This window comes from Rattus norvegicus, chromosome 3 (assembly GCF_036323735.1).
Source record: "Rattus norvegicus strain BN/NHsdMcwi chromosome 3, GRCr8, whole genome shotgun sequence".
Classification (NCBI taxonomy): Eukaryota; Metazoa; Chordata; class Mammalia; order Rodentia; family Muridae; genus Rattus; species Rattus norvegicus.
This window is the reverse complement of record NC_086021.1, coordinates 28,473,543-28,484,573: the sequence shown is the minus strand read 5'-3', so window position 1 is coordinate 28,484,573 and position 11,031 is coordinate 28,473,543. Positions and strand designations below refer to the sequence as shown.

At 55.2% G+C, this 11,031-nt stretch overlaps 2 protein-coding genes across 4 annotated transcripts; one reads left to right on the top strand and one right to left on the bottom strand.

Moving 5' to 3' along the window:
- Positions 1-2: 2 nt before the first annotated feature.
- Positions 3-1,467, top strand: Ssna1 (SS nuclear autoantigen 1). Of its 3 annotated transcripts, none has more exons than NR_130647.1 (3): positions 3-149; positions 334-533; positions 897-1,467. NR_130647.1 is itself a non-coding variant. In NM_001303617.1 (3 exons), exons 1-3 carry the CDS (start codon positions 109-111, stop codon positions 1,002-1,004), a joined length of 360 nt encoding a protein of 119 aa, NP_001290546.1. In that variant the 5' UTR covers positions 3-108; the 3' UTR covers positions 1,005-1,467. The 3 variants fall into 3 exon arrangements, 2 of the variants coding, with proteins under 2 accessions (NP_001290546.1, XP_038961129.1); NM_001303617.1 differs by having other exon boundaries at positions 3-160; XM_039105201.2 differs by having other exon boundaries at positions 26-160; positions 334-419; positions 897-1,446.
- Positions 1,468-2,773: 1,306 nt separating this feature from the next.
- On the bottom strand, positions 2,774-10,252 carry Tprn (taperin). The gene is made up of 4 exons (NM_001024309.2): positions 8,384-10,252; positions 3,603-3,825; positions 3,409-3,515; positions 2,774-3,305 (listed from the first exon to the last, which is right to left on the bottom strand). Exons 1-4 carry the CDS (start codon positions 10,250-10,252, stop codon positions 3,243-3,245), a joined length of 2,262 nt encoding a protein of 753 aa, NP_001019480.2. The 3' UTR covers positions 2,774-3,242.
- Between the last annotated feature and the right edge of the window lie 779 nt (positions 10,253-11,031).

The following is an 11,031-nucleotide window of genomic DNA, read 5'->3' as shown; positions in this document are numbered from 1 at the left end:
GTGGCGCAGTCGTGACGTTCGCTTGCTCGCGCGCGCTGTGTAGGCAGTGCGCAGGCGCGGGCTTGGCGGTGCAGGCGGCGGTTGAGGCTTACGGACGCGGTGCCGACCATGACCCAACAGGGCGCGGCGCTGCAGAACTACAACAACGAGTTGGTCAAGTGTGAGCGTCGGGCGCTGAAGGCCGCGGGGCCGGGGGCCGGCCAACCCACACACTCGGGAGGCTGCGTCGACATGCCTCACGAGCTCCGCTCTGCGGCCTCCCCTCTGTCGTGCTGGTCGGGGTCCGAAGTTCACGAGCCCCAACCTACAGCTCTGTCTTCCCGCCCACCCTAGGCATCGAAGAGTTGTGTCAGAAACGAGAGGAGCTGTGCCGGCAGATCCAGCAGGAGGAGGACGAAAAGCAGCGGCTACAGAATGAGGTGAGGCAGCTCACGGAGAAATTGGCCCGCGTCAACGAGAACCTGGCGCGCAAGATCGCCTCTCGCAACGAGTTTGACCGGACCATTGCGGAGACAGAGGCCGCCTACCTCAAGGTGGGGCTCTCAGATATGCGTTGTCAGTGCCTCACTACCATCTGAGGCTAGGTAGGGCCCATTGTGGTTCAGAGGCTGTAGGCCGGACAGTGGGCTGTTTGTGGGATCCAAGAGAGTGAGCAGTGGTGTGCTGGACAGAGTACCATAGTGGTGGGTGAACTAACTCAGCCTGGCTTTGCAGGGTGGAAGAGCTCTGGGACAGGTGCAGGAGGGAGGATAATTTTATTGCCCCCACCATCCTCCATAACCCGTTGACTCAGCACAGATGGCCAGACTGAGATTCCCATCCTCCACTATCAGAGGCTGAGGCAGTGGGAATCTTCTTACCAGAGAAATAACATCCTTCTATTTCTCTGGCCCCAGATCCTGGAGAGCTCTCAGACTCTGCTTAGTGTACTCAAAAGAGAAGCTGGGAACCTGACTAAAGCCACGGCTTCAGACCAGAAGAGTAGTGGAGGCAAAGACAGCTGACAAGCCCTGTCTCAGCCGTGGCCTATGGCTGCTCCCCAACATGTCTGTCCTAAAGCATCTTTGTTCTCCATGGCCTCAGATGTCTTTTATCTCTGGTGCCCTGAGTGTCAATTTCTGACCTCCACCTGCCTTGAGTGACAAGACAAGCCCCAGGACAGTCCAATGGAAGATGTGTTCCCAGCTCCGCACTCACATGTGTTATTGGAACCTTGAGCTCCTGGTCAGCTCCATGAGGAGCCTCTTTCTGAAGCTCCTGTATCTCCTTGGGCTGCCAGGAATGTCTCGGTCCTAGTCCAGGTACTGTGGGAGCCCCTCACTTTGTCTCCTCAGCCACTAGGGCCCCAGGCCAGGCATATTGAAGAAAGAATCTTGGCTCCAGAACCAAAACCTTAGGGCCCATCCCCATGACCTCTGGTGTTTCAATAAAGGTTGTTTTGCAAGATCTGTGGCATGGCCTGCCAGCTACCATGTGTCCTGTTGGTAGGAGGAAGACCTGCAGCTTTTCCCTGACTCTCCTATCTTCAGAGCACAGAGCTAAAAGTTCTCACCTCACTCAGGTCAGCCCTAGCCTGGAACTTTCCTTGAAAAGCTGCTGCTGATATTTCCCCAAGTTCAGCACACAAACTACTATTCTGTGAGGGGCTTTGCTGTACAATGGTACTCAATACAGAGCCTGGCTCAGAGATAGAGACAGGGACAGTTCATCTCTCAGTACAAAGTTCTGTTTGGTCCAATACACTGCTGCTGCCAGGACCCATCTCCCAACCACATTGTTGCTTACTTCCTGTTTCCATGTGCCCTATGACCCAGCCCTTTGCACAGCTTCTGGGGAAGTTTGGAAGTATTTGTTGACCAAGAAGATCCAGAAAACAGCTGTGGTAGTTTTCACCTATCATCCCTTCGTTGAGGAAGAAGCCTTAAGTTCAAGGCTATTCAAGTGAGCATAGTAAACTGTAAACCAGTTTGGGACACAGTGTGAAACCCTTTCTTAAACAAAAAAAGTACCTATAAAACTGGGCTTTTAGGGGTTGGGGATTTAGCTCAGTGGTAGAGGCCTTGCCTAGCAAGCACAAGGCCCTGAGTTCGGTCCCCAGCTCTGGAAAACAAAAAACAAAAAAACAAAACAAAAAAAAAAAAACTGGGCTTTTATTTTCTTGAGAGAAACATACATTTTCACACTCTGCTTGAGCCTAGTCAAGCATTGTATTTGCTCTTAGGTGACAGGAAAAGGAGACACATTTAGTGTCTGTAGATGGCCCTATCTCAGCACTGGCTGCCAAGGCCTCTGAGAACAATTTCCAAGTAGGCAGCTCTGCATCTCCCTAGACTTTTGGGAACTCTGTTGCTACAGCCTTGTTACAGGCTTATAGGTCAGGAGGTATCCAAATCAAATGTGAGAAAAGATTTCCAAGTTTCCATTTAGCCCCATTCCTGTGTGATACACAACTAGCTACCTTACTAGGCTCCTGGCCCTGCACTGAATCCTGTCAATTACAGCACCCACCTTCCTCCCATCTGGCATCTAGGCCCCTGGGTCATGGAGTTGCACAGTCCAGACATTAGGTCCACTTCCCATGGTCCTAGCTCTGAGGGAGAAAGTACCAGGCTTGCAGTGGGGAGAGAACAAGAGTAAGAGGCAGACCAGCAAGAGCTCAAAGTGTAACAATGCCAGACTGAGCTCACGTTTTGCTTTTTTGCACACAGGTGCTCAAGTTAGGCCTCTACCTTGCTCTTAGACTGAGGGCTTCGTAAAGAAGGCAAAAGCAGCCTTGTTACAGTGCTGTTTATTGATTCCAATATCTGAGGGGAGAAAAAAAAACACCCTGCCATCTTTCATGAGGAGTGGCTGAGGTCCACCATAGTAGAATCATGAGCTTGGATTTCGGCAAAGAACAAATAGCTATGGTAGCCTCTTACTCCTGACAGTGGCCACTCCCCAAAAGGTAGAGGCTGAAATGTCCAACAGCACCTTGGGACAAGATCTGCTCAGGCCTCCACCTCATCACAGATGAGACAATATGGACAGATGTCAGCCTGTCCCACAGGCAATTCCCACCTGTTCTTCATTGGCGTGAGATTCAGATCTGGCCCTAAAGGCAGAAGGAGACAACACAGAAAGAAGGCAGGGAGAGCCAGGTGGAAGGGGCACAGAATACAGTCAGGGCTCCTGGGTATTGACTGGCTTCCAGGACCACCACACCTGGGGCTAAGTCTTGGCCATCCTGACAGTTGCAGGGGTCAGAAATAGAGGGCTGGCTCGCTGCGGAAGTCCGAGAGATCATTCTGACTGGCAGGTGTGAGCTGAGAAAAAGAATAGAATATAGCCACTAAGGCTCATTCACGCATCAACCCTTCCCCAAGCCAGTCAGCCTCCTTTGGTTGTCTGGGGGTTCACCCAGCTTACCATGACCTCTTTTGGTGGGAGCTCCACCTCAGTTGGAGCCTGCACCAGTGTCTGCTCCTGCCACTTGCTGAAGGCCATGGAATGCTTTGGAGTGTAGCTGGACAGACCTGCAATCCAAAGGCAACAGGTATGGGTACCTAGAAGTGTGGTCCAGGTTCCACTCCCAGGCTGCCCATCCCAACGGGTGTGATTACCTGAGCTGCTCTCAGGTCCCACACTGCTTACAAATGTGGCCCGGGGCAAGAGAACTGTGAAGGATTTCTCTGAGTCAGGCCCCACTTCCTCCTCTTCACCATCCTCTCCTTCTTCCTCCTCCTCCTCCTCTTCTTCCTCCTCTGCCTCCTCCTGGGCCAGAGAGCTCTCAGAAGGGTACTCAAATGTTGTGTGCAGGCTCTTGTCATTGAAGGAGATCTTCATCTAGGAGTGAGAGCCACGTCAGCAGGGGCCCTGCCACTCCGTTAAGCAAAGATGCTAAACAGGGAGAGAAGACCCTTCCACCAAGAGTTGTAGACTCCACCTACCCACCCTCTGCCTGCAGCAGCTCCTAACGCTAATTCCACATTCTGGATGTCCGTGCATGAAAGAATCCTAGCACCAACCATCACTGTCGGGGGCCTGCTTCGGTTGGGTTGCTGGTGCTAGTGGGGAGCCCCACTTATAGAGTCTAGGGTACTAGCAATCCCATCAGTGATCCCAATTCCTCTACCCTACTGTGTGCCTCACTGGCTCCAGAATTTCATAATCAAAGTCTCCTTTCTCTCCTAGTGGCCTGGTTTTAAGGGACAGAAAGCTGTGGGCAACCCTGTCATGATCCTCCTGTCTGCTCCCTGGGCTGGGAGCCCCTCCTCCACAACTGATGACTGTTGAGGTTCCCAGTCCTCTGCAGAGCTCAGCAGAGGGTTGTGATGAACATGAGCACTTGCCTACAGCAGATGGAGCAGTCTTGCTGGGCTCGAAATATTAAACTCCTAGGCACAAGACACCAACAGCCAGCTCAGGTTCCCCCTCTTCCCCTGGAAGGAGCCAGAGGCCCAACCGGATGGGAGACTAGCCTGGCAGGGGAGTTGAGCCTGTCCTGAGGCAGCAAAGTGACCCTGGCATAGGTCACAGAATACACCAAGGGCCCATAAAGCGGAACACCTAGACTGTGAACCAGCATCCTGCCTCCTGCCCCTCTCAATCAATGGCCACACTTGCCCACATGACTGCCCATCGGAAGATACCCTGCCCTGGACCAGGAGGAAAAACCCCCGGAATTGGAGCTCCTGGCTTCTCGACCTGCTGGGGACGTCTGTTCTCCCAGGCCCTCCCTACTTTGGCCATCTATACACACTGATAGGCAAATGGGAACACACTCCTGGGGCAGGCAAAGCAGATGCTCACATGCTATACCCTGCTTTGGCCTCAAGGTCTAGCTAATCCTTGAAGACTAGATCATGTTGGAGACAAGTTAGGTGGGATCTGAGGGATGATGTCGCCTGGCCCTCCTGACTAGCCTTCTGAGATAAGTACCCTAGGAGGAGCCCGGGATAGTGTAGGGCCTAACATGTTGGAACCTTCTATAACAAAGTGGCCCCATGGATGGAGCCCTTGAAGCCCATCTCCTTACTACTGAGAATACAGGGCCAGATGCCAAGACCCAGCTGGATTAGCACACCCTCATTAGTCTGCATGACCAGTTCCCAGCAGGGAGGCTGAGGGGACAGACACGTGTGGGACAGTGCCTGGCACGGCCTGGCCAGGCTGGGGGTGGGGAAGCAGCTCCTAAGCCAGCCTGCCTCAGCTGGGGCCCAGGCCCCCAGTCACTATCTCCCTTGTCTCCTCTGGCATACCAGTATTCATTCCCCTTCCAGCACAGGTCAGTGGGTCACATGTAACTCATGCTTATAACCCCTGCTAGGGGTGGAGCCATGTGAGGAAGGCATGTGAGGAAGGTCCAGACAGGGATTGTCACAGTCACCAGTATCTAGTCACCAATATCTGGGGGACTTTACCCAGCACACCTAATGTGGCAGGCAGGTGATGGAACCTCTGGGCTTTCACAGGGCCCTTTTGTTCTCCCTCAACCTGCCCTACCCATACACACCCAGCTTGGGTTACCAAAAGGTGTCTACCCTGGGACTCAAAGCAGGGAAACTGCTCAACTGGCCCAGCTAGAGGTGATGTTTAGCTAAACCCTGCCCCCACTCCCTTGCATGCAGCCTGGCTCCCATCCCCCATTTGGCCCCCAGCCAAAGTTCCCAAGGGTAACAGGACAATAGACCAGAGCTACCCAACTGTGAGAGCCACAGCAGCTACACACCCCCAGGGCACACCCTGTACCAGTGAGATTTCAGGAATAAGGGGTTCCGGGCTCCAGAAAGACCATCTAGGGGTCACTCATGAGAAAGAGTTGGGTGAGAGAGACTGAATCAAGAGGAAAACAGGTGGGGTTGGGGATTTAGCTCAGTGGTAGAGCGCTTGCCTAGCAAGCACAAAGCCCTGGGTTCGGTCCCCAGCTCTGAAAAAAAGAAAAGAAAAAAGAGGAAAACAGGTGAGAGGACACACAGGCCAGCTTCAACTAGGAGAGGCAGGTGCAGACTGGAAAATGATGATGGCTCGGAAAGAGCCAAAAGGACAGACCCGCCTTCAGATGGGAGCCAGGCTGAGGGCCATAACTAGGTCACAGAGGTGAGGGTGGAGGTCACACTGCTGGGGAGGGTGGAGGGCTGAGCCCTGCAGACACTAACATGTTAGGGCGTGGTACAGGAACAGGAGGTGGGAAAGAGGAAGCAGCTGCCAGACAGGTGGGAGCCACTAGTGCTTCTAATAAGGGAAGGAAAGGTGAAAGGACACGGGGAAACAGTGGGGGCTGAGAGGCTGCAACATCCCAACTCAGGGAAGAGGGGCACAGACAGCCGGCCTCTTTCTCCCAATAGATAACCTAAATGAAAATGTTCCTGCCGGGCTGTCTCTCAGAGACACTGACCATCAGAGGCTGTAACAACCCTAACTACCTGAGCAGGGCTGGGTCCCTCTGAAGTCATGTACCCTCTGCTAAACTGCCATCCCAGTGAAGAGCAATCAATTCCTCAGTCATACCCTGGAAAGCCAGCAGCAATGCCACCAGGTCCCAGTCATGGTGGGGAGGGAAACCAAAGTGTGCAGTAGTTGCCTGAAGGTCCTCTGGGACCACCTACTCCCACAGGAAGAAACAGGAGTCTCACCAGGGCAATTACTTGGGTTTCAGAAGGAGCACCCTGGGTTTTCCTGGGGGCTGTAGGTAGGAGAAATGTCAGGGAAGGACAAAGTACATGAGGGCCTCACCCTGCACACTGCTCTGAAGGTTGGGCAGCTTTGTGCCCTTCCCCCTCCCACATTCTGTGTCTTGCTGGGCAGGGCAGCTGGTGCATACATAGGCAGGATGGCACAACCAGCAGGTTGTGCTGCTACAGAAAGCCCTGCCCAGGCCACTTGGTCACAGGAAGCATCAACCATTTGGACCCCCAACTCCCTCCGTCTGGCCCAGACAGCCAGGATGCTGGCCAGGGTCCTACCCCAGCCCTGCTAGCCTTTAGGCCTTGTCCTGCTTTAGTGTTTGAGATCTGCATGAACAACTGTACCTGGCAGCCCTGCCCTTCTCACTTTAACCCAGCCAAGGGTGATTCTCGCAGCTGTCCTAGACAGGGACAGGAGAGCCAGGCCCTTAGGAGAAGCTTTTCAGTTTCAAGAAGCCAAGTGTCCCAGGATAGGAGCAAGGCTTTGGAAATTGGAACATGGACTCAGCTCCTGTGCTACGCGCTCCATGGCCTCGTGAAGCTCCCCAGCCTCAGCTTCCTCAGCTGTATAGGCTTTCACCACTTCACTTGTTCAACAAGCTTGGGGACGGCCACCTCACAGACATCAGGATCAGGAAGCAGCGAAAGATAGGGAAGGGCCTGGATCAATCTGCTCCAAGGACTTGGGGTAAAGAGCACAGGTGAGAGTGGGAGAGACATGGTCTTATGTGGAAAAAAAAAATGTTACAGCCCTGAGTCTCCACCAGAATCCCCACCAAAATCCCCCCGGATGCCTGACATGGCAGGTGGAATTGGCAGGAGAGATGATGGCAAGGCCAACTGTGGCAAGAAACAAAATGTAAGGGAAAAAGAGTGAGGAGGTGACATGGCTTAGGACAAAAAGGTCTCCCCAAAAAACAGCATTAACCAGGGTGAATGTAAATGTAGACACTGCAGGTGCCATCTCAGCAGAAGGGAAAGGTGCACTTCCCTGTGCCTGCTGACTAACAGTCATGTGGGGTAGGTCTTGGAATTTGCCCCAGGGGACAAACACAGACCCTGGAACAATCAGGAAGAATCGGAGGAATGATTTCCTTGTGCCCAGAGGGCTCCAAGCCACTGGCCAGAGCTGGCCAGGAAATATAGCTCACCCTGGTCATTTGAGCCTCTAGGGGATTATTCTTGAGTTTCTCTGCCCAAGGCCCTGTTGACCATGTCTGGCATGAAGCCTGGGTTCTCAATCCATGCTTGCAGAAGGAAAAGGCCTGCCAAGCTCTGGCTCCTGGACCTTCCAGGGTGCTGAGAACTCCCTCCAACTGGCTTATGGGCTGTGTGCCCAGACTGACCTCAAAGTGAGGAGGACCTGCAAAAAAACTGATTGGCCTTATCCTTACTATGTACAGCCAGGCTCTGGAGATCTGTCCAAACTAAACTCCACAGGAATATGCCAGCTACCTCCAAATCAAAGGCCAGGCCAGAGTCAACGGGCTAGGCTATTCCTGAAGGTAGACGGCAAAACTACCCTTTTCCAAAAGGATGCTGGAACCCTGCACTCCCTGGCTACTTCTCCCAAATCTCTGAAGTAAACAGTAGGCTAACTACAGCCTGGGGCTGTCAAAGTTCACAGAGGCCCTGGACTGGGCCCAAGCACACAGCCCCATTCTCCTGTGATTTATGGAGAAGGCATCTGTGCCAGCAGCCCTCTCCTTACCACTTACCTTTTTTCTGGAGGAGCCAGCCTTGATGAGGCAGGACTTCTGCAGGGCCAGGTAACCACCGATCACCTCAATCTCATTCACAGTGGGGTATCGTTTCTTTAGGGCATTCTCCAGGGTAGTGTGGGGTCCCGAGAGGCTATCAGCATCCTGTTCCTCTGCCCCTTGCTGGAACTGCCCATTAGTCTGACTTAAGTGTGGCTCCTGAAGGGTCCCTGGCTTCCTCTTGGGCACTACTGTGAAAGTGTTGCTACCTCGGTTGAGGAGCTCTGAGGTGTGCCCAGGTGTGGAAGGGTGCAGGTGGTACTGGGAAGGCACACCAACTGCTGAAGAGGGCAGTTTGGCTTCTTGAAAGGCCGCCTCCTCTGAGTCTACTTCATCAATGAAGGTGACTGGAAGTCCTGGCCTCACAGGCTCCTGGCCATTCTTGGTCAAGCCAGGAACCCCCAAGCCTTCAGCCGGCTCAGCTTCAGTAGTGGCTGGTAGAAATGGAGGTGGTGAGGCTGGCCTCTGCCTCCTAACAGACTTGTCTGTGTCAGAAATGGCTGGCCTGGGGCAGCCTCCCTCCCTAACTGCCCACTGCATCTCAGCAGCCAAGGAACTCTTCTCTAGGGCAGGTGCACCATCCACTGTAGACACCAGCTGGGATCCGAGCCCCTGGCTCTGAGAGGCCCAGCCCACCTCCCCCTTTGGCTCCTCGAATTGCCTCCCCGCCGCCGAAGGATAGTTCCCAGGGGCTTTGCGCTTGGGGATCAACACGAAGGAGTTGCGGGAGTTCACTCTGAGGTTGGCCAGGGCTCTGGCCTGAAGGTCCCCAATTGGGATAGTTTCCATGTCTGGCTTGGAGGATGGCCTTATTTCGAAGGAGTCATTGGCGCTGGTGGCAGAGGAGACCCACTGGCGCTGACTGGGAGTGGCACTGGCTGGGCTGGGCGCCAGGAAGGCAGGGGGCCCAACTGGAGTGGCACTTGGGGTCCCAGGGCTTGGGGGTGGGTGGAGGGAGGGTTCCTTTGACTCCACCTTTGGCTTCCACTTGCCCGGTACAGGCGGAGAGCCCGACAACCCATTGGCAGGGCCGGCAGGGGATTCCTGAGTCATGGGTCCATTAGAAAGCGAGCGATTGACCGCACTGCCGGGCAGGCCTCGGGGGTGGACAGTGAAGGAGTTGCTGCCGGTCTTTTGTAGGAAGTCGCTGCGCCGGGCCCCGGGGCCGGCAGTGCCGTCGGGGTGCGCGGGCTCGCAACAGGCAGAGCGCTGACCCGCGCGCTGGGCAACGGGGACAGGCGAAATAGGGGGTGCGGGCTGGCTAGGGAGCACCGGTGGGGCAGGAGCCAACGACCGATTGGTAGGAGCGCGCGTGGCAGCAGATGCAGGCGCCACGGGAAGCTGCGGGAGCGCAGGGCGGAAGCGCTCTGGGCTCCCGCGGCGGCGGGGCGCAGCAGGCGAGTCGAACTTTTCTAGCAGGCGGCTGACCCGGCCGGGCTGTGGCTCCTCGTACACCACTACCTCGGCAGCGCGGATGCTCGAAGCGGGCGGCACAGCGGGCGGGAACCCTGGCGCTGACTCGATGATGAGGATGTTGTCGGCTCGAATGGTCCGCACGCCGGGCACACGACAGTACAGCTCCAGCAGCTGCTGAGCGGGCCGCGCCCCGCGCCGCCTCTCCGATTCAAGTCGCATGAACGGGTTCTGGCTTAGTGGACCCAGACTCTCCGCCAGCACCAGCCGCTCGTTAGGCCCATCCGGTGCCGCTCCAGATCCCGGGCCTCCGCTCAGAGCGGCCAGTTTAGCTCGCCTCCGCTCAAGTATCTCCCGTTTCCAGGCGGGCATCACGGTTCGCGGCCCCGGATCGAGCCGCCCCAGGCCGGCCATGCTGCGGCCGTGCGGCCGCGACAGGACTGCACGGCGATCGCGCGTCGGACTGACTCTCAGCTACCTGCCTCAGTACCGCGCCGTGCCACGCCCCCCTTGGTAGCCGCCAATTGGGCAAGCGCGCTCGGACCTAAGGGCAGGACTACCTACCTATAGCAGAAGCAAACAGCCCAGTTGACTGGAGAATACCCACTAAACCCCTCCCCTTTAGCATTTTCATTGGACTACAACCGGCACTAGTCAGACCCTATTGGTGAAAGTCTGTGGACACCCAGTGAAGCGCTGCTCAATGGCTGCTCCTCACTTCCGCCTTTGCGCTCTAAATCCGGCGCCTTGGATCCCAATTAAAGTAGGGCTTGTAATTAAAGCAGGTATCGCCTAGCGGACCCTTGCGACCTAGGTGACCTTGGCACAGTTCTGACTTCAGTATACAAGCTGCAAGGGCCTTCCACCTTTAGGCCCAGGCTCCGCACCAATCTGGAGTCCTTGAACCGCTGTGGGCAGGCAGCCAAGGTTCCCTTTCGGACCTAGAAATGCTGCTTCTGAGATCCACTCGGGGAATAAAGAGTGTATTTTCGAGAATCTTGGTTTTGTAGGTCCCAGACTTACTGCGTGTATGAATATCTGGTTTACAGCTTGCCACCCACGGTTCTGCCAGGTATCCATTATGTGTAAGAGGCAAGGAAGCAGCCTTGTTTCTGCGCGCGCGCGCGCGCGCGCGCGCGCACGCACACACACACACACACACACACACACACACACACACACACACGTTACAC

Coding starts and splice junctions, on each gene's coding strand:
- Ssna1 (NM_001303617.1), top strand. CDS start 109: ATGACCCAACAGGGCGCGGCGCTGCAGAACTACAACAACGAGTTGGTC. Junction 161..333: donor CAACAACGAGTTGGTCAAGT/GTGAGCGTCGGG, acceptor CGCCCACCCTAG/GCATCGAAGAGTTGTGTCAG. Junction 534..896: donor CAGAGGCCGCCTACCTCAAG/GTGGGGCTCTCA, acceptor CTCTGGCCCCAG/ATCCTGGAGAGCTCTCAGAC.
- Tprn (NM_001024309.2), bottom strand. CDS start 10,252: ATGGCCGGCCTGGGGCGGCTCGATCCGGGGCCGCGAACCGTGATGCCC. Junction 3,826..8,383: donor CTGGCTCCTCCAGAAAAAAG/GTAAGTGGTAAG, acceptor TCTCACTCCTAG/ATGAAGATCTCCTTCAATGA. Junction 3,306..3,408: donor TCCCACCAAAAGAGGTCATG/GTAAGCTGGGTG, acceptor TCTTTTTCTCAG/CTCACACCTGCCAGTCAGAA.